Here is a 27,611-nt window from a genome sequence, read left to right as displayed (position 1 = left end):
TAACGCTAATGATCTGTTTGTTCCTGACTAATGCATCACAGTAGCATCAAATGTTGTTTGATGAGCTGAGTAAAATCAGACCTTGTTGTCTCCTAAGTTATACATGAGTAGCTGTCACCAAAGTTATTAAAGCTATTAAATTAGTAAAGTGTCTGTACCAAATGCTAATGCATTTAATATTTATTAAGACAGATTCTCAAAAAGCTTCCTATTAAACTAGAGGAGCAGTCAAGCAGTGGCTAAGTTCAGTGTTCAGTCATTAGGATTGATCGTCTTGGCACCGTATGGACATCAGTACCACATTTTATTGGAGTCCATCGTAAATCCAAGACATTTCAACTGAAGTGTAAATCAAAGACTCCCAAATGATGTGTTCATCCTCATGAATGTCTTTCTGAAATGACAATCTGGGACATTTGTGACATATTTCAGCGCAAACTAGTGAAACGACTAGGTAATCGATAACATTGCTACTCCTAACAAACAAGCCACTCACAGTATTAAAAACACTTTATATAACTGGAAGTTCAGCCTAGATCTGCCTGTCAATTTTTTTCAGCCCAGTGCTGCTGTTGAGGATGTAATATTAACAAAAAGATAATAAAAAAAACTACTACGCAGCATAGCTGTAACACAAAGCCAAAAACTACACTTTACTGAAGTTAAAAGTGGACGACAAAACGTAAATGTGCATGAGGAGGGTAGAAGGTAAACTGGTATTTAGATCCTTGAGGAATGACCAAGAGCCCACAACAGAGCGCAGACAGACATGAATTAGCCCCTGTAAAGAAGCTTTGGCAGCTCCATAGCAGTATGTTAAGATGACTTATGATTAATCATTTAGTCCAAGTCATTTGTCATAAACAAGACTAAAAGTCTACAGCCATACTTAAAGGCTCTGTGATGTACAGCAGAGCTTTGAGTTAAATGTGTGAATCAGGTTGCTAACATGCTCACACCCTCATCATCCTAAGGAGGTTTAATGTTTACAATCTTCACATCTTGTTTGAAGGCGTCAGCAAACTAACAGTAGCAGGACACAAAGGAGAAATGAAAACATCATTAGGAGGGATTTGACAATTAATCCTGAGGTCACCATGAATGTCTGTGGGGGCCTGCTGGCTCAAAGAGTAGAAGGCCATGGGATCGCATCCCACCAAACCAGGGCTCACATTGGTGCCGGTCCCTAGCCCGAATAAAAATGGGAGGGGTCCGGCAGGAAGGGAATCTTTTTTGACCAGGAATGTCTGTAATTATTGTCCACGCAGTTGTTGAGATGTGTTAGTCTGAACCACAGTTGTGGAAAGACCATCGTTCCACATCAATCCACATGAATTCACAAAGAAACACATGGACACTGAGAGAAAGTAGACCTTTAAGTGCAAGGGACAGGCGAAAAAGATTTGATTAATCCTCATGAAATATATATCCCCAAAGATCAATGCAAACAAAGGATAAAAACTCAAAGAAAAGAAAAATCAAATGAAGGGAACGGTAGGAAAGGGGGTGGTTAATGCAGAAACCTGAAAAAGCTGGACAGAAAGCTGCATGAAGCCCATGATTGAAGCTGATTTTGATGTCTGCTGCACATTTCTCCCTGGGATGTCTGTACACTGTAGCATGAAGACAGATATCCCATTAAAAATGCCCCTGTCAACTCACAGCATAGCAGACTAAACTATTCTCAGCCTCAGATTAATTCACTCTCACACACAAGAGGATTGCCATGCAACACAAACTGACAACTGGGAGAGGAGCCAAGGTAAATAAGAGATTAATTTCTTTCTTTTTACCTCTGATACTGAACCAAAGCTCTCACAAAGCTGATGAGACTGCGGGAACACGTCTGCTCATTCCAAGGATTTAGCATAAAACTGGGTCATATTCGGCCATCCACTGTTCCACTAGTTAAGCTGCATAATCACGCTAAATCGTGTTGAAATGTTAGATGCTGTCATCTCAGTGTTTTCTGTGCTCGATATGATCATCATTTCCACTCCAATAGCCCCACTTGTTCGACAAAAATGGTAATTACATCAATGTTCTCAGAGTTACTAAAAAAGCTGCACAAAAATCAGAGCAGAAACGATCAAGTCAGACATTTTACTTCCACATATTCATTAGTGGTGGGAGGAGTGCCCATCATGTTTAAATAGAATGTAGAAATACTAGGCTACAAGTAAAAGTCCCGTTTTCCAAATTTTACTACAGCGAAAAGGTTTTTTTTCAAAGTGTAAGGCAAATCTGATTTTAGTTTATCCTGTGTAATTTGTACTGGTGGGTAACTTGTGAATCGAACATGCCCTCTCATGTCTCATCACATAACTGAATTTTACATACACTGAATATACATACATGAACACACTAACACACAAAAGTAAATAGTAGTGGATTAGGGGTATAAAGTAACAGGAAATGGATTCACCTTTAAGTACTTACAATAACTTACTAATGAAAAACTCTTGGGGGGATGTTAAATACTTTTTAATGCCTGACTGGAGCTGAAAAGTTGGAACTACACATAAATGCAATCTTGAGTGATTCGTCGGATTTAGTCTTTGTGCGTGCTAAAACGAAAAGCGCAAGATCCAATTTCTGCTCACTGGATATGTGGATTACTCACACCCACATAAAAGCTGTCTGCAACCACGTCAGAGAGGGCAGTGCTCAACAAGACAAAAGACAAAAGAAGTACACAGAGTGCAGACGAGCTGACTGGTGTTGTCTTGACCTGGGGTGAGAAATGCATCCAAATTTAGTTTCCAAACCAATTTTGGGGAGGCATCTGCAAAGGCAAATGTCATTCATAATGGGAAACTGTATCATTATGCATCGCAGAGGACACTTTAAATAGATACCAGGATTCTGGGAATACCTGTGGACAAATTCGGTTTTCTAGGTACTGGAAATCCAAGCAAGTATCACAGCCAGAAGTAATAATCATGTTTTAACTCTGAAATATCAGCCACTTACAGTAAAACTATAGTTAAACTGTAACGGTGATACAGCCCATAACTATTCTACTGTGGCTAAAAGCAGGGCTTACAGGAAATAGTGAATCATGGCTACCAACCCTGATCAGTCAGGAACGACACTGATAATTAATTTGTCATTTTTTGTAATTATTGCCAAACTTTCTATAACTTGTCACCCCATTTTGCAGCAAAGACTTCAACTGAACAATTTCAATTCAAGAATGTTGATCAGCTTTCATGCATGAACCACCGAGTGAGCATCTTCTACAGTCTTTGTAAACTTCCTTTATTTAAGCCGTGACACCTTTGCTAACCTGTGCTGTTAGGATCAGATACTGATAGTGAAATTCCCAGAGAGTCAGACCCAAACCTGACTCTTATCCTGTTGATTAAAATGCCTGATTCTAATTTCATATTCAAATCCTTTGATAATCCAAGATGTTCATGTACTTTCACTAAACACATACAAATTTCGTACAAAATCGTATCATATTTATGCAGAAACAGGGAAACATTTAAAGGGTTTTCAAACTTTGAGCACCACTGTTTGTGTTCAGATGGGTTTAATAAAATTTTTAAGATGTTCCCTGTTCCTTGGACCATCACAAGCATCTTTACCAGCTTCAGTGCTCCTTGGTTTAGCTCCTCTAATCTCATCCAGACAAAATTCCTTCATTTGGTATTTTAAAAAAGAGTGCAGGGGTGGATCAGCTGAAAACAAAGGTGATCAGGGCTACAGCAATGCTGTAGATTCACATCATTTTCACACCAAAACCATTTAGTAAACCCCTTTGTAGAAGCATCTGCATTCCTGTTTATTTACAGGACTTTGTTATTCAGGTCTGTCCTCTGCTGGCACAACTAGAACTTGCAGCTGTACAAAGCTTTCCTCAATAAGCTGTTTAATCTCAAATACAATTTACCAAAGAACAAATGGATTTTAATTTCAATTTAAAGCATGAGCATCTTGAAGATGGAAAAACTAGGAATACTAACATGCTAATAAAAAAAAATCATCTTGTTCTCTTGCCTTATCTTTGCATTAAATGTTTCTATCATAAACACTAAATGTTCAAGAATATTGATCAATAATGTTCATGTTCAGGACTTGAAATGCATTTGTCTGGAACATTACATTTGGTTAATCTGCTCATAGACATAAGCAAAAAGTCAACACCAACAGTGTCAATGCTCTTTGACAGAACTATATCTTCAGCATGGCAGACAGTTACTGCACAACAAGACACAGACACTGACATTGATTTGAAAAACAAACACAGTGCAGAACTAATCAGTGCTGATTAACACCAATCCTTCCAGCAACCCTTGTTTATTCTAACTGTAAGGAGTTAAAGTGTTCCTCAACTGGCTTTATCTTTACTAACATCCCTCTCTTGCTCGCTCACACACACACACACACACACACACACACACACACACACACACACACACACACACACACACACACACACACACACACACACACACACACACACACACACACACACACACACACACACACACACACACACACACACACACACACACACACACACACACACCACAGCAATCAAGACTGATTAGCTACTTAAGTCAAAGCACATCTGAATTTGAGTACTGGCCACTTGCTGTTGTAGATGTACTGCCTAAACTGCACATTGTAGCTGTGCATGGGCACAGCAAATAATTAAACAATCTGTTACTTATTGGAGAACCCAATAAATTGCTCAACATAACTTTGTTGTAGAAACTGCATTCAATTACCCTCCAAGTGTCCTTAATTGATTTCAAAGAGTATACAAATATTTTCCATTGCAGTGCCACGCACACATTGTCCTTACAGGCTGATTTTAATGTCAACATGTCTATAAAGACATCACAAGACAAGTTGATGCTTATAGTCACTGTCAGTTAAAACAGAACTAGATCATGAATGAAATGCAGATATAAACAGCATGAGATCAGCAAACCAAATATTCTCAATTTCTCAACTGTCCCACAAGATTTAGACTGTAAAAAGCCTTCTCTCTCTGCAACGAACAACTTGAGACAGGTCCTGTTAACACTGTCTAAACAGTTTGCAGGAACCTCTTTAAGGCCAAATCTTAAGTTAAGATTCCCCTCACCTCCTCTTCCTCTCTATGTCCAGAAAGGGTGCCCCATTTCTGACACACAAATGCTGATTCAAGAGACCCCAAAAACCTCATCATTCTTGTGTCTTATAACTGTGATGAGGTTTCCCTCCGTGCCATTGTCCAGCCAAGTGGTACGTCATTCAGATCTCAACACGTCTGGGTAAAGTTAGCAGAGGATGGCTACCAAGACAGCCTCACCTATTAAATAGTGTACAAGTAATTTTCTGAGTCCTATATCAATTCTCTTCTTTTGGATGTTGGTGTGAATGTACACTTCATAAAAGAGTATAAGGTGTGTACTATGCAAGCCAAAGTATTCTCTGGTTGCTTTGTTTCAGGGCAAATCTCCATCTATCAGTAGCAGGAAACTGAAGATTGTATGTTCTACTGGCCCCTGTAATGATATATATGAAGCATGTGTCAGCAGACGGGCCTATGCATTATATCTACTGCTATGCAAAAACACCATATCTACATTGCCAGAAGTGATTATACCCATGCCTTTTTTGCTTCTTTCCAAAAAAAAAATAAAAACATTGCTCTTTAGCAAAAGACCCCTCAAACTATGTTTTCCATTTCCACTCACCATTCGGAATCAACCGGAGTGATGTCTATCCTAGGTGGGGCTCCAAACGGCAGAGATGTTGGCCTGGCCATTATCTCTTCGTCAGGTGTCCGCGACCTTTCCCCCTGACGCCATGACAACGGGGGTAGCTGCAGGTTGCCCGAGAAACGGCGCAGGCCACGGCGTAGGTCGACCCCCAGAGTGCAGGACGGAGAGGTAAAAGATTCACTGAGGCAGCAATCTGGAGGGTCCTTGCTGTCCTGTAGAGAGGGGGGGGCAGAACATTTTAAGGTGAATTTAGAGTCAAAAAGAGAAAAAGCACAACAGGACAGTGCAGAGCAAAGACAAAAAAAAAGGCTGTGGGGGTACTTTTAGCTTACAGCCACTAGGGGGCACCACAGGATTGTTTGTTGGGAAAACTACTGCAGAGCATGAAAACATCTGTTTGAACTAATTATTATAACACTACATATAAATCCATGATATGGAGCCACAGGCTCCAATTCCTAACAACAACCTTCCACCGCAGTAGCAAAAAGCAAAGGTCATAAAAATATACGTGTGTGTCATTATTATAACTTTAAGTACTTTAAATGTAACAACATGGAGCCCACCTGTCTGTTTTTTTTCCTTTCATTTTTTTCCATTCCCCCTCTGATGCCTCTGTCCTTCTCCATTTACTGGCTTAATCTGTCTTGTTGGTGTTTGCTGTCTGTAGCAAACAGATTGCAGGGCATAAAAACTATTTATTCCTCAGCCACACTCTAATTAAAAATTTTACAAGTCGGAAGGGTTTGATAGACTCTGACAAATGCAAATGAGCAAGAGACAGAGCAACAAATGGAACACGTATGTAAAGTACAGAAAACACTGCACATTCTCATGTAGGACAAGTAAAGAAAAGCTGAACCTCCAACCTCTAACTAGACGCAGCAATCTACTACTCTCCTTTCGGCTTATCCCGTGAGTTCGGGGTCGCCACAGCGGATCATTGTCCGCATGTTGATTTGGCACAGTTTTTACGCCGGATGCCCTTCCTGACGCAACCCTCCCCAATTTCTACCGGGCTTGGACCGGCACTGCATCGCTGGGGAGGGGGAATGGGCTGTTAGGGGTTCAGGGTCTTGCCCAGGGACACTTCGACATATAGCCAGAGCCGGGGATCGAACCACTCACCCTGTGGTCCGTAAGCAACTGCCTTTACCAACTGAGCTATAGCCGCAGCAATGAAAACTAATATTTCATCCAGTATTTGTCTGTATCTGTTGCCTCAGTAGTTGTGGTGAGCTTTTCCAAGACATTTCCAGAAATCACCTTCCAAGTTAGAAAGCAACGGTCTCATCACTTACAGAATCTTAGTTTTTTTTTATCCACAGTGGCTGTTTTATGATTGGTGTATCTTCATTTATTCAAAGATTCAAAGATTTTTTTCCAAAATCAATTCAAAAATTTATTATTTTTCCTAAGGCTATACAGTATTCTCCAGTCACTCCTAACATGCCCATGGAAATAACTATTTTGAAGCCTTACAGTGATGCAATTCTTAGCCAAAGACAAAACCTCATTTCTTATTAATAGTGTGAGTAGGAAGCTTTGTACAGTAATAACTGTCCGTTCTGATGCCACGGTAAAATATTTACACTCATGGTCCTCTACTGTACAAGCATTAGCACAACAACAACAAAAAAAAAAGACATTTTCTTATCTATAGTAATTCTCCATTTGAGCGTAGCACCGACTGGGTCAACAGTAGTAAGTACTCCTTTCCAGTAAATACAACCTCCCACTCTGGGTCCCACAGAAGCTCTTCTTGGCCTGCAGCCTTCCTCTAACTACACAATGCCAGTAATCATGATGGAAGCTGTAAAACATCAAGTCATTTTTAGTAACTGTGAATTACTGTGGTAAAAAAAAAAAACTGGCTAACTTTTAGCAACGTGGGTGGTTGAATTAGTTAAGGATAGTTTTCACCTCGTTCCAAGCCTGGCTTCTGGCCACCGCCTTTTTTCTTTGGAGTTTGTGATCGCCCTTGGGATTACATGAGTTTCCTCCCTTCGTCCAAAGACATGCTGCTAAATCAACTGGTGACCCTAAACTGCCTGTAGGTGGAATGTGAGTATGAATGATCCATTTCTGTGTGTGACCCTGTAATAGACTGGAGATCTATCCAGGATGTACCCCACCTCTCATGTAATTACAGCTGGGATAGACTCCAGCACCTCCATTACCCTAAATGGGATGAGCAGTTACAGATAAAGGATGGATCTTTAGACAGTTTTTACGTTTACAGCTTCCTGTAGCCAAACACATTGAGACTGTTCAATCAGTGCTAATGGCAAATAAATAGCGAATACTACACTACTTACACCTCTACACTCAACATGTAGTATAGGCCCTGCAGAGTAGTGCTGTGGAGTTGTGTCTATTGCTGAATTGTTTTTTAATTGTTTTTTTAGGAAGCCTTCACATATCCTAATATTCCAAAAATTGGATACATTTAGGTGCTAAACACATACCATTTTTATTTTCCCAGCACTAGTTGGCAGCTTAAAGTGTCACATGCCTTTCCAGTAAAACTTGATTTGATAAGTTGTCATTCTTTGCTTTGTTTTTAAAGTAGTATTTAAATGTCAAAGTCAGTCATTTCAAAAAGTAATCCAAAACTCCATCATGACTCATTCCTCATCTTAAAGGTGCGGAGGGTCTAAAAAAAAAAAAGACATAACTGAAGGAAATCACCTTTGCTAAAACTGTTGTTAGAAAAGTATAAAGCATCAAAAGGCTGCAATTATGTAATGAAAATCAAATGGTAAAAGCTTAAAATAGCTCAAATGCTCTGCAAGTTTTAAAAAAAGAGCAATACATAGAAACACAACAAAAGTACACTAATGTTTGCCAGTGCTGTTCAGAGATATCTGCCTTGATAGCTGGAGAGTCATGAGTAAGGAGGAAGAGTCAACAATACTTATCAATGACAGCTTAGAAGCCAGTGTGGTGGAAAGGCAAGGACGAAGTGAGATATGGGGATTGATAACTGCACTGTAGAGGATAAAGGGGGACGGAAAGAGGCCGGTGATATTAGATAGGAGACGGCTGCAGGAGAAAGAAAGATCACCTACAACACAGAAGAAATATCATAGGAGGTTCAGCGACACATGTATAACACACACACACTGAGCTCAATGGCAATCATTTGTCTGATCAAATAAAGTTAAGAGTTCCACTGAACAGAAATACAGCACCACACCGGCTGTGTGCCAATGTTTCAGCCCCTGTAACTCTTACATTGATATTAAGGTGTTTCCATATTTCCAGGGAATCATGAAGTTATGTTTCTTTTTTATGTTTTAATGAATTTAAATCAACTGCATGATCGTGTGAGTGGTTGTAGTTAATCAATGGGCCTTTTATGAGCCACATACGTACAGCTTTATATTAAATTACGCACTGAAGGGCACAGAGCTTTTAAGGATTCATTTCAGTTTTCTTTCAAAGCAGTTCTCTCTCCCTTTATGTCACAAAAACATTTGATTGACAGAGAAGACAGAGAATGAACTACGTGTGAATTGAAAGCAGTAACCAACTCAAGTGGTCTGACTCAGAAACAAAGCTGTGACCAGGTTTTTAAAGTCCCTTTTAAAAGAGAAGAAAATGTCCAGCAAGTCATACAATCAGAGAAGGGATTGCAACTGGTCTTTTCTCTATTCTCCTCCCATCTACCTGCCACTGTTGTGACGTGTGTATAATATAGGAGGGAGGTGTACGTGCGTCTGTGTGTGTAGGAGCAGGATTGGTGCAGAAGTCCACTACCCTTATTAGCACCACTACCCACATAGTATTTTTATCTAGTCACACAATTGCCAATAATGTCCATTCACCCTCCCACACACACACAAACACACACACACACACGTCTGCTGTTGGGTATAATTAATATAGAAATGATAATGTAGCTTAGCAACCTTGCCACATCTGTCACGGCCCTTTGAGACTGTCCACATGAGAAAATGTCAGCATTACTCATTTGATTAAACAACAACGTTAATCAGTCTTTTGCTGCCATTTGATTTATGACTCTCCTGTGCAGGAAAACAAACAGTAGTTTAAAGTCCTTTATGTTAATATGAAAAAAAAGGGAGAAGGACCCTATATAGCATATTAAAAGGGTCTTGTGAGGACACAGGGGTATAAGAGTTTTGTCCCATCCTCTGTAAACAACTGTAATTGTTTTTTTCACCATCAACATAATATTGAGTACACATTCAACTAATACAAATGTTCCTTCATCAGAAATTACATTCAAATGTCTCGTAGGGGAATGCAAACATTTGAATATTTGTAATAGCTGAATGTGCATGAAATTATGTTGATAAAATAAAATTTCTTTGTTTTACTCCCTCAAGTAAAAAGAATTATAAAAAGAAAAAAAATTCCAAAAGACATTTTAAGAAATGTTGCTTTAGAAGCTCAGACTGTTCAGAACTTTGTGAAATAAGCCATTCTTTCAATCACGCATGTGAGAGATCTCCCAGAGGTGGAATGACGATTCAAGGTTTCTGCATTTTTAATAATTTTTGGGAAACAATGGAGGTCTAAACAGAAGCACAGATGAACAAGTATAATCAGGTTGTAAACTGACGGACACGAATCTGAGCAGTGTCAAGTCATTGTTAGTTTAAATAACTGTATGGGGATTGTTGACAATATGATTAATTTAATGCATGACAATAAAAAATTAAATTCTAAATACTGTACCTGCTTACATGTTCCTGTACAGTACATCGACTAAAGAGGGAATGATGATGGGACAGCTAGCCCGGAAATGGTACAAATATTTATCCAACAAAATTGAAATAAAAATTATATTTTTCCTTTCCTAAAAGTTAACAGCAAATGTCAGATTAAAGCAGTCTGACCTCACCTATCATGTCTGAAAAGGTACTTTCCACCCATCTAAGACCCAATAAAATTTTATGGTGCTTAGTCTACAGGTTTTTTGCAGATACTTTTTACTAGGTGACAGTCAAATGCTCACCAAGGAGAAATTATTTGCTCTTCTTATTCCTTTGGAAATAAAAGTGGACAATAACAACATTTTCTTCTCAAATTATTGCTTTCTTAAAGCACCTATTCATGGTTATTCATTTCCCTCTGTTAGCATAATGCACCTCAGGACATCCTTGACTGGCATCTTTTCCCATTTCTTCAACCACCAGTGCTCAAATCCCACTGTACTCTTGCCACCTTGACACCCAGACAACAAAACAATAGGGAGAACATGATTTATATAGGAACAGGGAGGGAACACAAAGGAAACAGAGAGGAAAGTAAGTGAGAGAAAAGCAGTTTTTAAAAAAAAAAGAGGGTGGGGGGGGGTTGTAGAGAGGGTGAGTACAGCAGAGAGGGTGTAGCTGGAGAGAATTATTGTCAGATGAATGAGAGAAAGAAGCGGGGATGGGAGCACTGAGAGAGCAACTGAAAGCAACTGATTAGTATTGTATGAAATCCAACATATTCATCTGAAGCTGAGCCTACGGTACATTCTAGTGGTTCTAACTCACATTTGATATTGTATCTGGTGTGCATTTTTTACACATGCATGATCAGGAAAATGAATGAATATTCAATATGGGAATAAAACTACCATCTGTGCTCTCACTGTTGCAACACCAGTGCCAGACCTGTCGATCTGTTTTGGAGTAAAAGGCCATTTCAGGACTAAAGACTCTATTCAAATGGATTTACAAGCTGCTAAAAGCGAGGACATATTCCTTTGAGGTTGACAGAGGAGCAGGATATTAATAAAACTGGTGAAAATAAATTTCTTCTTTCTTTCGTCCTCATATTTTCTTTATTGCGGTGAAACAGCCCGATCCCTGTGTCTCAGGCATGGGATAAAATAAATTGCTTACTATTCCACTCTATAGCGCAATGTGTGACGTGTGATAAATTTAGCTTGTCGAAGGGTTGAGAAATGTTTGGTGTAATTTGCTGAAGGCCAATTTCAAGCTATTTCAGCTTAATTTATTTAGTATGCATGTACTACTGATTTACTGTTTATTGGAAAGACAGGGGAGACGGGGAGATCCACAGTGAATCCATCCTCTTCCTCCGTTCACTTTTTGGGCTCCAAGAGTCGAAGAGTTTTAATCCATCAGTGCTCCCATGTAAAAGTTAATGCTATATTAAAAACAACTAAAGGTTATTATAAATAAATACATCTCTAGCCAAAGTAGAAAACCTGCTGATGTTTTCAGCTCTTCACTCTCCTACACATATTATACAGAATGATGATAATATAAAATCTTAAAAATTATCAAGTCATTTTCTGAGCAAATATCGTTTTTGTATCTTCTATAATTAAATAGATTTCGAATTGTACTCTTGGTTCCAACATTGTTTATTATAAAACAAAATTTAACAAGGTCATTTTGGGCTTTGTGACCTTTTATAGCCAAATGATTGATTGATCACAATTAGTACACACTAACAATTATCAGTTGAAAGCCAGGCATTTTTACTCACTGTTTAGCTTTGATGCAGATAGAACTGGGTTTCAAATAAAGTATTTTTTACTGTTATCATCCTTCTCTCTGTGAGCTTTAAAAGAAAACGGGATATTATGAAAGAGTCTTAACATAAAAAGGGTTCCCCTGCTATTACAAATACAGTTGATAACATACAAAAGTAAAGTAATAAAGTGCAGTATTACCTACCACCTACTGTGCTGAAGACATGCAAAACTGTGAGTGAAAAATATGCAATAAAATATCCCATTCTTCAAATGCAGGGAAAGCACTATGCTGACATTCAGAGGGTGACAAGGCGATAGACTGACAGGCAAAGAGCAAGAGGTCACTGTTTGTTTAATCCCAAGGGACCACAGGAGAGAGTTATTGTTGCTGTGGTAACCAGCACCACTACTCCTCACCAGACACAAAAGAGATGGAGAGAGATGGAGAAAGATTGCAGTTGTTAAGGCTCATTTAAACACAGTGAGGGGAGGTGAGATAGGTTTCATTAAAGAGAAATAAAAGTGAATGAGAACAAGCCAGAGCACTGAGGGGGAGAGGAAATGAGGGAGGAAGTGTGGAACTGTTGCCTTACCTACCAACGAAAACTATAAGCCTTCAAGCTCTGTAATTGAAGAATTAACAGCTGTTCAGTTTGACCCACGTTCCCTGTAAATATCAGCTGAACTACCGAAGCAGAGAAAAAAAAAAAAAAAAAAGATTCTGAGACAGAACAACAGGGAGGAAGAAGGAAGGAAGAGGCTGCAAGGAAGACCGCAAGTCAGAAGATAGGGTGCGTACATATGAGCAGTTTGACTCATTCATGTTTGTGTCTTAAACAAACACAACTCACTCACTGTCAAAATGACCCGAGAGACAGGCATCAGAGTTCATCCCTACCCTCACTTAACTCGAGAGACAAAACATACCGGGCAGAAAGGCTGAGGGAAAATCTAAACTATTAATTGTAACTTGGAAATTTTAAAGGGTAAATTAAAGCTTAAAAGTCAAGTAGACATTTTACAGTGAGAAGGGCTCATTGAGTCATGTTAGAACACATTTCCTTATGGATCCTGGGAAGCGGATTTTAATTTAGTAAGTGAAAGGCTTGCTGAACGCACAGAGCATGTGAATATGCACTTGTGGAGATGTATCATAGAAACACACATTTGGCTAAATATGCAGAGTCACACACAAATACTGGCATGCATTCAAACACTCAGACAAATGAGCACTGAAGCCCATTCACACACACACACACACACAAACACACAAACACAGAGTCAGGGCTGATCAGATCAGAGCTGATTAGATGTGATCTGCATGGGAATGAGAGCATTAGACCTGTGGGGCAAAGTGACATAATTCAACCTGTCCACCCTTCAGCACACTACAGTACAATACCCAGTCCCTCCGAGGTTGCAATTGCGAACAATCCCCCTTGTTTGAAATTGAGAGGTTGCGCAAAATTCACCATCATCAAAAACTGCAACATGCATCACAATTTTTGGGCCAAAGCCGTCGCTAAATCAGGCATCTTAGGCAGCAACAATCAAAAATAGGTCAGTGAAATCCTGGATGGACTAAAGCGCATGCATGCGCGCACAAACAGTTGCCTCTAAATGTGCCGAGAACCAATCCTTGTACCAGTACATGCAATGGAAATTAATACGACACACAAGACCGAGTCCAAATATCAACTTCCTGATGAGCCATATTATTAACACAAATGACAGGCTCAGAGACACCTACACCATTCAGATCTAATCCCAGTTAAATATCACCAGATAAACCAAATCCTTTCTGTCAGCGCTGAAATCCAATAACAATGTCCCACCTGAGCACACTTAACCTCATTGATTTAGAAAAACACTCAACACTTTGGCTGAAACACACTCGGCCACAACATTAAAACCATCTGTCTTGTACTGTGTATGTCTCCAACCTGCTGACAAAAACCTCTGACCCATTGAGGCTTGGCCCGAACGCTGAATGCCATGAGGTGGGGTTTCCACAGATCCGACTTGTTTTCATCCACTCATCAGTTTGAGATCTGGGGAGTTTGTGTCATGTTTCTGCTGACACAGGCTGGAATCTTTATGCTCGCAACACATCAACTTCAAGAAGTGACTGCTCCTGTGCTGCTGAATACAGTTTATCCCACCTCATTCCAGATGCCAATGTAATGAGAAAATCAATGGTATTAATGGTTTTAATGTTTAGACTCATTACAGTATACTGTAAAAAAAAAAAAATAGTGTAAGATATTCACTCTGAAAAGTTCTGCCCACTTCCGCCTCGTCTGAAAAAGCTTCAGAATTTTATCGACCATCGACGCCATTTTCTGTGACTATGGTAAGTCCGTGTTTTATGACACATTAAACATTTACATTTTATTTCTTATATCCAAGTCTGTGTTTTACATTAACCTAATGTTGTCTGTCGCCGCGAACTTGCAAGTTTTCCTCGCGATAATGCCGAATTACAAAAGGCCTAACAGGGTCCAGTCAGTTGCTAGCTTAAATGTGCAACATACATTTAGCCAATTTATGCTAATGTTAAAACGTTTTTAATAACAATATAACCTAGGCAGTTTCTACAAGCCCTTAAGGAGTACAAGATTCCTCCTTAAGGGTTTGGAAGCTCTAGGAAGACCCTGGCCTTCATTTTTTGTTTCTGATTTAACAAAACAAAAACACTTAACCACTGTTCTGGGTATGTTTTAGGTAAATGTTCAATGCTTCACAGCAGAACATTCTTAACAAAAAGAAGGCTAAGGAAGTTAGAAGTTGGTGGGAAAGAGAAGAGGGTAGAACTTAATACATAGAGTGAAAAGAGACGTGAGTTAATAAAATCGTAGAAAGAGCATATTCAAACAAAAAGAGAAAAAAAAGAACATATTGTTTAAACCAACATGGAGCAAAAAGAAAGAAGAGCGGGACTGAGTAATGTACACCCACAAAGTGAGCTACAGCACAGACTGTTTGAGCAAACACCCACAGCAACTGTGAAGTGCAGTACAGTGCAGGATACAGTACAGTGATACTGTAAGTGCACAGTATGGCTATACTCACCCAAACTTGCTTTTTTGAATACATGCATTTGATTTGCAAAAGGTATTTACATTTAGTACCGGTTTCAGGTGGAGTGTGATGATAATGGTGTGGCGATGGCATTAAAAGTACAAGAGTTTAATACCATTTGTTAAACAGCAGTGCTCTGACCAGATACGTAATGACTGCCTGTAAATAGTGAGCAGTGATGGTAAACCAAAGCAGTAAGGTTGTAGGCACTACAGCTAAACGAGGAGCTAAAACTCACAATAAAACCTATCGTGCTATAAAGGGGGGTGCAGATTAAGGGGACAATTCGCTGTAGTTTCACCCCAACCCTTTTTTACGCTGTCAATTCATATTTCTGTATTGATTATGGTCATTTTCAGTCCAAGGCAGAAACGAGTAGTAGAAATTAAAACATACATATGCAACAGCTGGTGTGAGGAGTTTAACAGGGCAGACAGTGGAAGCTACAGAGTTAACAAAAGGGAAACTGTGCATGAGAAACACTATGGAAGAGGGGAGGGGGGCAAGCCAAAACCCAGAAATGTCAAAAAGTGTCTATTTGGGAAAAAGTTCCATCCTATATCTATTGTGTGTGTGTGTGTGTGTGTGTGTGTGTGTGTGTGTGTGTGTGTGTGTGTGTGTGTGTGTGTGTGTGTGTGTGTGTGTGTGTGTGTGTGTGTGTGTGTGTGTGTGAACTGCAACCCCCCGCACGTTTATTGTCTGACAGTGTTTCACTGAGCTGCTACTAACGCTAAAATTAAAGAATACCATGCAAACCATCCCCAGCGATGCCAGAGTGCTTTGATTAATGTCGGGGATTTACAGAGATCTTCTGGGGATATTGGGACTTACATTGTTGGGGGACACTGTGAGAACACTCCTGCTCTTCCTCATCTTTCCTTCTGCGCTGTCCAACCAAGACAGCTTCACGTGCACACCTGGAAAACAGAAATATAGAAATAGGTTACACTCCTTTGTGATTGGTTTTTCCTATGGGTTGAAATGAAAAATACAAAGGATTTTAAAAGGCCCCTCTTTCATTTGCAGACATTTTCTGACTTTTATTATATAAAAAATACATATATAATGTAAAATATTCCTACAGTTCAGGTTATATCTTCTGGGGTATTTCTTCAATCTTTCATTTATGTCATATATACACTTCCCAAAGCATCAAAATTGAAAAGTGTCATTCTCACTCATTTTGCCTTGTTTTTCCTAAGAGAAAGAACAGGGCACAGCTGTCGAAATAAAACAGTCATGACTTCAATATTGCTCCACTGAGGGATATTCAGTAAGTGATTCATCAAGGCAATAACCCTAAATCCCTCATAAAGCGGTGTGATAATGTGGAAGTTTTTTTTAAAGGCCTCACAAAAGAAACAGGCTGAGAAACAGGTTGGCTAGCTACCCGAGCACCATGATCACTCCCTTGTTAAATTCTTTTTTGTTTTGTTTGTTTTATTGGCTATTTCTGTGACTCCCCAGTGCTAGAAAGTCATAACCAATGTAGAACAATTATGGATACTTCAGTTATGGCCATTTGATTGGCACTGGAACTTTGATGGTTTGAGAGCAGTGTCATTTGCAACACCGAAACCTGGCTGTCGACAGTGTTGAAAGTTATACTCAAGATTTTATTTAAAAGTAAATAAATAATTACTTGTCATATGTTTTGAACCGGTTATTTCCATTTCAAACTGTTTTTACATTATCTTGATTTTTCTGTGTGGCACAGTGGTAGAGTGGTTAGTGCTGCTACCATGCTTGCGTGGGTTTCCCTCATGTACTCAGGTTTATTCCCAAAGTCCAATGACAGTCTCTTGAGAAGTTAGAAGATTAGTTTATTGATTATTTAACCAGTAGAGAATTTATTATAATAAATGGGTGACCATTAAAGTTATTTTCTAAACTCCACAAACTGTTCCAGTATCTCCCAAAATCGGCTTGATTTTTTAAATACTTCCTGTTGTAGAAAACTGAATATATTTTCATTTTAAACTATTGGTTAAACAAAAATAACATGTTAAACATGATTATGCATGTACAATGTAGACAAAATAAATTGCATGGCAATGGAAATTTACACACTAAATCAGCATCACAGATTTTGCCCTAAAAAGCAGATTAGCAATAATAATAAATAAAATAATTTATCAATCTTACTGTGAACAAAAACAAAAAAAAAAATCAATGTACATCACAGTGATTCTTACAAAGTAAAGTCTACAATACAATTGATTCCCACGTGGCTCAGGAGTAGCAGATTAGACAGAGGCTGAAGGAAATAAGAGGATGTCATATGTAAAATTGCAAAACTACTTAAGTTGTCTGTGTGAACAGGGTCACAGATAAATTACATAAATGAACAGTCAGGGTTACATAAAAAGCAGGAGGGCCATTTATCTCATTTTGTTGCTAGAAGCCCCAAATTACAGTTAGACATCTCTGCTTTTACCACACATCTTTAGAAAAAAAAATTATATAACAAGTATTTTGTATTACACAACCTTACATAGAAAAATCTTGCTACTGGCTAATTGTCTACTGTCTTTACATTTTACATATTGATCATGGCAAAGAAAAAATATGCAGCTAATCCAAACACAAATTAGTGATTATTAGTGATATAACTAGACACATTAATAAGGATTAAAACATTTTGTACTAGAGTTTGTTCTGCAGCCTGGGAGCAGCACTTTGATAGTTTACGTTTGGAGAGATGTTCCACAGGAGGATAAGACAATGCATTTAAATGTTGCACGTTAATATCTTCCCTATGATGAAGTATGGTGTTAGCAGCGGCATCATCCTGCTGTGTGTGCACCTTAGCTGCTGTGACAGGGAGGTTGGTCCGAATTGAGAGGCAGATGAACACAGCCAAATAGAGGGGTCCTTCAAGAAAACGTGCTCCAGCTTTAAAGCAGACTACATGAGACTGGGGTAAAAGTTCCAGTTGAAGCACAGACTGTAAGCGTATATTTCTCTTCCCATTCTGGCTGACTGTCCACACTGAATCTTTGTCGGAACAGACTAAAAGGTTTGGTTCGCTCTTTCCCTGATACGGTTCTCTACTGTTCTGTGACAAAGCCACAGCTTCAAAATTTATGTTGTGTGGTCGATTTAAACAATGCACACAGTTGACCCAGAACTACTATACCATTTCTTCTCCGCTTGTTCTCTTAAGCTGGATTATCTGTCAGTCCTCAACACAATCTCTGTAGGGGGAGAATCACTTGTCATTTGTATCTGTCAGCCTTTTAATGTGGAGAGTTATAAATACAGAAAAACCTGGAGCGGATGTTTAGAATGTACCGGTATCCTCCAGGATAGAAAGAAGCTATAGATGATGATGATGATGATGATTGTTATGGGTTGATGAGTGTAGGGTGATCTACAATTTCAAATTTAAATAAGCTCACATTAAAGTGTGTAAAAGTAAAGCTGTCAAACCTTTCTGAAGCCATTGCTTATACTGTATTTGAAGGGGGTGTGTCCTTAACAGATGAACACAAACCACACACACGCGCATGTGAACCCTTTTGTATCATACAGTAATTAACAATAATCATTGCCCTCTGCTCTTTCCTCTAGTCTGAGGTTTTCAAATAATCTTTCCATATCACACAATCTATGAGTTTTCTTTCTGGCCTGGGAAAATTATACTTTTTCTTCAGTATTTTTTCCTCAACAACGTGTTAATGAAACATTTAGCTAATGAGACCAGCAGCAGCCTTAATGGTTCAGCCCACTCTCAACTAATGATCAAAATTAATAATCAAAAGCAGCAGATAAGATCGACTCCACAGCCACTAAGCGCCTCCCTAATGAGCCAATTCAGGCAATCATTTAAAAGGTTCTACTCACATGTTCCTCCTCCAGACCAGCATAGTCTCTTTTGTGTCAAAAAGCGAAGGAAGGATGGCAAAGCAGGAAAGGAAAATGAATAACTGAATAGACTGTTCTTGGGGAGGATAGGCAAAACTAACCTTATAGGGATTTAAAGAATGTGTTAGGGAAAGGGGAAGAGAGCTAGAAGCAAGCGGGTCAGAGAGGATTTATTGAATGAAAGAGAAAAGGCCAGAGGTTAAAGAAAGAGTGACTGAAGAGTGAGGTGTGAAAATGCAGAAGGGGAGAGAAAAACAGTCTGCAAAGACTAGATTAGGCCCCTGTGTTTGAATAATTAGTCATCTGGGGAAATAATTCACCTGCTAGTCAAGAGTTCATTCAGAACATCAATAAAACTCTCATGTATGTAAGAAAAATATATTTGGTTAGTTGAGTTTAGTAAAAAGGCAGGAAACCGGGAAAATATTAGGCCACTCAAGGACCCAATCTCAGTCCTTGTATGGACAGAACAAATTAACTACAGTCTACGTATGTTAATCAGTAAATGAGTTTATGAGCGCTGTTCAAAGGAGATTTTTCTTCTCTTTGGCAGAGCCAAACAAATTGTCCACTTCCAATATTTATGCTAAACTAAGCTAACAAGAACAATTCTGAGTATTTGGCCCAGTCCTGTCCTTGGTGCCCAACAGACACCTGTGCTGACCCACTACAACACAACCCACAATAAGGCTGAATGATTGATTGTTTTCAAATCAATGGCATAATTTAACAGAACACACTTTTCAAACCAAAAAAAAAAAAATCAAACAGCATTTCCTACAGGCTTCGAATGCAGAGATCTGCCATCCCCCATAAAGGAGTTGAGAGTGAATAAAGCTGTAGTGAAAATGAAATTGGCAGAAGTAAACCCTGATGAGCAAGAGACCACTGGTGTCAAAGCAAACCAGTAAACTTCCATTGGTCATTTGGAAATAGTTTAGTTTTAAACAAGAAGATGCTGTGAACATATGCTGTGCTACAGTGACCACACAACAGCATTTAAATAAGATCACTTTACATAAAAAAACACATCTGCTGATTCAACTTCAGAACACCACTTAGTGCAGGCCAGCTGAGCAAGTGGCTAAAGTGTGTAAGAGCATCACTTCAAATAGGTGAATTTGGATCTTTAATGTATTTTACGCTCAAAGTTCACTATCTGTGTTCTGAAGAACATTACTGCGGCATGAGAGGGGCACTGCCCTAGTCAGCTGGAGCCTTCGTGACATGTTTGCATGTTGTTGGTGGCATTTCCAGATATTTTTTAAATACATAAATTAGTTTGTGAGCACAAAAAAGTGAGAAAGAGAGAGAGAGAGAGAGAGAGAGAGAGTGAGAGAGCGAAAGAGAGAGAGTGAAATGGAAAGAGTTGATAGAAAATAAATTGTAAAAGGACAAAAGGACTGAGTGTGTGTGTGGGCGCGTAAGCCTATATATGCACGGCCAACATACCAGAGTAATTTATACAATTCTTTGTGCACTGCTGGGTTTTCTTATCATTTATGGCTTTTTTGCAGTGAATAATACAGACGACGAACTGTTTAAAAATTATCAGCCCTACTGGGGGCAATGTACTACATAGCAAGATGCTTTCACTAGAAGCAACTTTTCCACGTATTCCGAATCTAAAGCAGCAGCAGCAGCAGGGCCACATGCACAGGCGTTTCCCCTGGCACAAACACACTTCGTATTCAGAGAGCATTCATATACATATAGAGAAAAACAGCAGTAGGCCTTATCAACCCGCCCCCCCCCCACACTAATATATAAAAACCCCATCATTACTTCGCCCCGATCTAGTGAAAGAAAAGCAAAACCTATAAACTCAGTATTTATCTTTCCAGCATGGGCGGAATACTTTCTGTCCCAGGAGCTGTTGATTATTTTTCTGACCAGGAACAGACAGGGAACATTACCTGTCATTAGAAATAATTTCCACAAGGTAATTTTTAGGATAGCTAAAAGGCAAACAAACTTTTTATAGTGATAACAAATTTGCTGACAATGAATAATAATGGCACAAATATTAAGGCTACTGAAAGAGTTTTAATTGCCCTGCAATGTCATTTTCCCTAACCTCACTTTTTGTTGAACCTAAATTATTATAATAGCTGCACTTCTGCAAAACAGCCAGTGGGAAATGGGCAAATGGGAATTTGCATTTTAACAATAATTCTGTTTCTCTAATATACTCGGTTAGAGATTTCTAGTGGAAAATAATTCATACAATGTTGAAATCACTGAAATGAGCGCTCGAAACTTCTATATACACTGTAAACCTTCAAAAACATATGTACGTCAGTGGCAGAGCTTCTTTGTAAGAATAAAAAGTTATGACTATTAGCAGATAATTAGTGGGTATAGAGGACATTCACAAACTTTGCTCAACAGCACAGATACAAACATATCAGTCTATGAACACACATTAGCACAGTAACCTCAGGAGACGAAGCAAACACACCCAGCGCTACAGTAACGGGGATGTGATGCGTGTGTGTGCGCGCGTTAGCATCACTTCTGCCTAATTACCAGCATTACAGCAGACAGGTGAGAACACAGTAAGACAATAAGTGCACACAAACTTACTCAAAAGTTCCAAAAACTTCCAAGGTACAGCTAATCCTGCTCTCTGCAACATACCAATGTATTCGCAGGCACAGAGAACTGGACGTGCCGTTGCACGTGTGTGTTTAATGGATTGGTAATGACTTGTTCAGTCACATCAACAGCAGCCAGATTAGTAAAGTAGCCCTGAGCTGAAAATGAGGGTAGTTTCTGTGGCATGGCCCTCCCACTGGCTTGATGTCAAACTATGAATGTGGCAGATGTGTTAATGCTGATCACCGTACCACGGAAAGCAAATTCTCATTGTAAACTCCACAACTAATAATTAAAGCCCACCTTTATAACAGTGGGTACATTTTCTGAAGCATTTTGTTGCTGCAGTCATGAACCTTGTCCCCTAAAAATTCTGTTTGTTTGTTTTGATAGAGTCATATGCATTAGCAAACATGTTTCATGCCTCCAGGGCAGTGTTTGGAAAAAAACAAAAACAAAACTATGATAAAAAATACATTCTCTAACAACCAATTTTTATTGCCAAAGATGAGACTAAAAGTATTCTAAAAGTATCCATTGAAAAAAAAAAAAATTTTTCAACAAAAAATAATCTCGACGATGATGTCAGAGAAGGATGAAGACATGAAGAAACCGTCTTAATGTGGAGTATTTTAACGACTTTCATATGTGAAATCCCAGGCAATAACGTTTCTCTGCTGCCCACATCTCTCTGGTTTCATTATCTTTGTCTCTCTGTCACTAAAACATTTAAAAGAAAATTGGGTGATAAAGAAACTTGCAGGACATAAACAATATTTTTATTTTACCAGTGTTGAATGAAGTGGCTGTGATGTTAGTCTTAATTTGTTTCTTTTATAATCATCGTTTTTACAATTGAAGTGTTTTTGTATTGATTGCACTGGAAGCGCACTGATAATGTTGTAAACAGAGGCGAAAGAAAACAAACTAAAACTTTTTTTTTTTCCTAATTTCAAAGGCAGATTTTGAAGTTCTCTTGTTTCTAGCTTAAAATCTTGTCCCTGTCTGCAGCTCAGCATCAATCATTCACCAGTAGGATGAGTTTCACCAAGGTACAAAATGTTTAGACTATTAAAAGGGTTTAGTAATGTTTACCCAAGTGAATCTTGTGAAGAAACATCTCTTGAAGCCATCAATAAGTCAGTGATAATAATACCAGAATCAATCTGATTCACGCTCAGAAAACCTCTCAGATGCCACAGTAGATACCACATTAACCCGATGTTTGTTTAACAGGTAGGTGTTAATGGAACAGTGTCTGTGGTTTGGAGATGTATTTAGAGAAGTTATAATGAAAGTAAAGTCGATTGAAAACTCTGCTCGACTGAAAACTAAATTTCTTATTATCCAGTAATATAGCACAAGATTATTCAAACATGTTTAATATTTATGACTAAATACAAGTAGTTGTTATCAGTCATGATAAAGTGGTATCGGAACACCCAGTTCCACCTAAAAGCTTCATCTGTTCCTACATAAGACAATTCACAGATACTTAATTTCAAGTGTCACAGAGGCAGATAATTACAGTCAAGCGTCGCGGCAAAATGTGACGAAGTGTTCTATTACATTTCCAGTGGAAGGTGGCTTCAACAGAGCTAGTCGTGCATCAGCCCGATGAAGCAGAGATAACAAGGTCTGACTGTCTGTCCTGTTGATTGACTGACTCAGAGGGACACCTGCCACAGGATGGAAAACAGGATCTGAGCAGCTGGCTGTCTACCTCTCGGTCTGTCCTTCCTCAGGTCCATAATTCTGTAACAAGACTTTAAGTTACTGCATGTTATATCCTGAAACTGTCTTCATGACAGTTTTTGGGGGTTTGTTAAGTCTTCAAACCATTAGAGTTAACTTGAGGACATAAAGGCCTGAGGACAGTTCTGTATGACAGTTATGCAGGGGACAAATCAGTGTGTGAGGAACCTGGATGGCTCAGACTCCCAGTACAAACCTAAGACAGAAATTAAGGAAATCAAATGGAACAAGGTGCATCCAGCCTGCCTGCATTTGTTTAGTTCTTCATTATGATGTGGCACATCCCTACATCATTTCAGCAGAGGAAAGTCATACAACAAATAAGGTGAGTGTGTGAAAAAAAATGGGGATCTCTTGATCACGTTTTCCAGTTTTTAAAAATCAGTCTTTGATATATATTTTGAGCCCAATCCAATATTTAATACTTTGATACTAATCATTTCTGCTCAATGCACAGGTACTTTGTGTGATCAAAAAACATGACTGGCTCTGCTGCATAAAAAATGAAAATACCAAGACAACATTTTCTACCTCATGTTGTTGATCATAAGTGTGTGAGTGAAAATGAAGAAGAAGAGTAACACGCAACGCACTGTAATGTAAAGCCAGCAGAATCCTGCTCAGCTGAAGTCTAACAATCCTTGAGTACCATGCATATTTGGTATTATTTTAATAACGACCAGGATCATAAATTCTTAGAACAATTATATGAAACTTAATCCTTTTATGTCAAATGCCAAATCTTGTGGCAATGATGAATTCATGTTTAATACACGCAGGACAACTTTCAAAGAACAAATCGATGATTTTTCTGTGGTAATATACAACATGGATACAGAACGGGGACTGGCACACCGTGGGCTTCCTGGGCCAGTCACATTAATAAATGTCTTAATACATATTAAATGCGTTCAGGAGAACTGCTTTTTAAAATGGGTAGCAGATAAGGTTTAAAAATCTGTTTTCAAAATCTAGATATTCCAAGCCAAGGGTCAGCAGACCCACAATGCTCTCTTTTGTATCCTTTCTGTAATGTTGCATACTTCACTGTACTGTGGTTGACTTCAGTCTAAAACGGAAACTATTTCATCAGCACGGTTATTAATGTGTTGTAAAAAAGCACAGTGTTACTTAACCTCCTGACTGTGTTTAAACAGTAGCATACTGTTGGTTTCTGCATAACACTCTCCAGCCCACACAGTCAGAGCAGCTTGGCAGTACTCTCTTTTTTTTTACATAAGGTAACGTGAGGTATTGAGCAGAAGTAATATAGACATGAGCTCAGGCTGCGCATAAATTTAATGAAATCTAGTCTGGCAGTACTAGATGCATAGACACTGTGCACAAAAATAACAGATATTCAAAAAAATAAATAAAACCCGCCTGCAGACCGATTCACCTGCTCACACTCACTGCTCACCGGCTCACGTCTGACAGAAACAAAGGTAATTCAGAAAACTGGTCTCCGACTCCCATAATGTCACTGTAGCAATAAACCCCAATATGCAAATTGAGGGTACAAATCAGTTGTAGAGCAAGTTGCCAGGATTAGCATTGGGCAGTGAAGCATAGTGGTCAAAGCAGGCTATTGTCAGAAACCACAAACCAGGGGTGTCAGGACCGTGACTCCGCTCCGTGTTGTCCTGGTGAGCATCACAGTCTCTTCCCTCCACTCTGATCTTCCTGTCTCTCCCTCCCCGCTGCGCTGCCTATCAACCTAGATTCCCTACACCTGTTACCTCCCTTTCTTAAGCCCTGGTTACCTGTTGTTCTCCACCAGATTATCTTCCCGTTTCCCCAAGTGACCAGTCTCCGTGTCTACCTAAGGTTTCCATGAGTAAATTATTTCTCTGTTTACCTGCTTGGCCTATGCCTATGAGTTTTTCTTGTGTTTTTTCTATCCGAGCATGTTTGTATTTTGTCCTGTTGATACTTCGAGGAATTCTTGCTCTTGGACAGTGTACCCCAGAGATGCCCTGCTGGCTTTCGGAGCAGTAAGTGGCTTTACGTTTTGAGTTTTGACTTAAGCACCGTGGATTATTCTTAGAAGAGGAGTTTTGCGCAAGCCAGAAGATAAGTTGTTTTTGTTGATACTATCTGTTGATTTGATACTTTGGTTAGTTTTTACTTTGTTAGATTCCTGCTGTATTTTTCTCCCTGGGTTTTTTCCCGGCCTCTTAGTTGTCCCGCACCTTTTGGGCTCCACATCAGCACCACTGCTCTGCACTCTGGCAAAGTAAGATTCTAGTTACGCCGCAATCTTTCCCCGTGTTGTAGATGGTTTTGCTCACCTGTCTTCTCTTCTCCCTCAGATCGCTCTACCGCTTCCTGGCCATCTCCTTCACTCACTCCTGCCCTGAGTCACCACCCCGGCTACCCCATCCATTACTCATTCTCTCTTAATAAATTAACATTGCCTCCCACTCCTCTGTGTTCTGCTCCTTTTGGGTCCTGCTGATTTCTAATCCTGATAAGGGGATTTTCCAGCATTGCAGAGTTGTCTTCCACCAGATTGTCATGCAGGTCTCCAATAGTGTCCAGAATTTTCGGTGAAGGTTATAATTCCTGAATGATCGCCTCATTCACCCCTTGAATCTTCTCCTCAGATACATTGATGCTGTATTTTCTCTCTGTTTTCCAGCGGGTTAAAGTGAGATTCCAAGTATTGAGATATGTCGGATGTGATATTCTGCAACCGTTGCATATGAATTCATTAAAATCTTAAGTTGCAATGTACAGATGCGACGAGGATGAGATTCAAACCCACGCGTGCAGAGCACAATGGATTAGCAGGTCTTGACCCGAAGATAATGTCATAGGGTCACAGTCGGGTTGCTTGGAGATGGAGGGGCGTGACATGACACAAATGGAAAAAAAAAAAAAAACAGCATGATCTATTAAAAACAACATTGAGGTGACTTTGTATAATAATTTGTATAATTTTAAACTGCAGCAGCTGTTGTTGTTTTGCCCCTGTTGATCCTGTCTCTGTCTTGCTGAGATAACATGCTACATCTGCTACTACAATAGATGAGACTCTGTGTTTTCCTGTGGATTATTTCATATTAAAAGGGAAAAAAATCATCCCACCATACTTTTCTTTCTCATGGCTGAGTTAGTGTTTGCAGTTATTGGATATGGAGCTTGGATGAACTAGAGACTTAACAAATACACTGTGGAGAATCACAAGTGTGTTTGTCCTTGTTGCCAGATGTTCAACCTGGAAACAGCACTGAATTACACAAAATTAAAAATCACTACTGCTGTTCTTAAAGCCATGTTGCTAGTGTGCCATGATGATTAAACACAGTATCCTGTTTAGCTAACTCTTCCCAGAGTTAGGGCAAAACAGTGCACATTAGTTTATGAGGATGAAGTTTCACAGCAGAAATCACCTCTATCACAGATGTCAGCAGGTCGGCATCAATACACTGTTCACATACAAAGTAATCAACCAGGAATCTGGTGTAGTTATGACAGATGGCCACAAATAATACAGCACAGCTAACATCTTGTAATACATGTGCCTTTTATCATATGAATATCCATATAAAAACCTCAACCTTTGCTACAAAAAAAAAAGTCTGGACGAATGCAGAGGGTGTCAGCAAAAGAAATCGATGTAAAACAAATGCCAGATTAAAGGTGAAAATACTGTGTCCGGAGACCAAGTGGAAAGGTAGCAAGACTCGAAGCTTAGGAGCAGGGTTCCAGTAGTTTTGTGTGGATGGGTAGAGAAATGGAGGAGTTATCCTGAAAGAGGAGTTTGTGAGGAATGTTCTGGAGCCGAAAAGAGGATCAGATAGGTTGAGTAGTCTGAAGCTGGAAATTCATGGCCTGATGTTCATTGTTGTTAGTGTTTATGCCCCACAGGTAGAATGTGAGTTAGAAAAGAAGGAGAAATTCTGGAGTGAATTAGATGAAGTTATGCAGAGCATCACCAGAAGTGAGAGAGTGGTGATTAGTGCAGATTTCAATGGACAAGTAGGTGAAGGGAACAGAGGTGATGAGAATGTGATGGGCAGATTTGGTCTTCAGGACAGAAGGACGGATGGTGGTAGACGTTGTAAACTGAAAGAGCTGTGACTGCAAAGTATTGGTAGGGGAGGGTGTAGCCAGAC

At 39.3% G+C, this 27,611-nt stretch overlaps 1 protein-coding gene across 1 annotated transcript in view; it reads right to left on the bottom strand.

Moving 5' to 3' along the window:
- The window catches only part of pde4ba (phosphodiesterase 4B, cAMP-specific a), a 157,822-nt gene that overhangs the window by 119,059 nt on the left and 11,152 nt on the right, over positions 1-27,611 (bottom strand). Inside the window, exons 2-3 of the mRNA XM_067514488.1 lie at positions 16,102-16,187; positions 5,697-5,935 (exon numbers count right to left, since the gene is read on the bottom strand). Coding sequence (XP_067370589.1) covers positions 5,697-5,935; positions 16,102-16,143 — 281 coding nt within the window. The 5' untranslated portion in view covers positions 16,144-16,187. The remainder of the gene's footprint in view (positions 1-5,696; positions 5,936-16,101; positions 16,188-27,611) is intronic.

Source organism: Channa argus, chromosome 8, assembly GCF_033026475.1.
Source record: "Channa argus isolate prfri chromosome 8, Channa argus male v1.0, whole genome shotgun sequence".
NCBI classification, from domain to species: Eukaryota; Metazoa; Chordata; class Actinopteri; order Anabantiformes; family Channidae; genus Channa; species Channa argus.
Note: the sequence above shows the minus strand (reverse complement) of the source record. Positions and strands in the feature narration are given on the sequence as shown.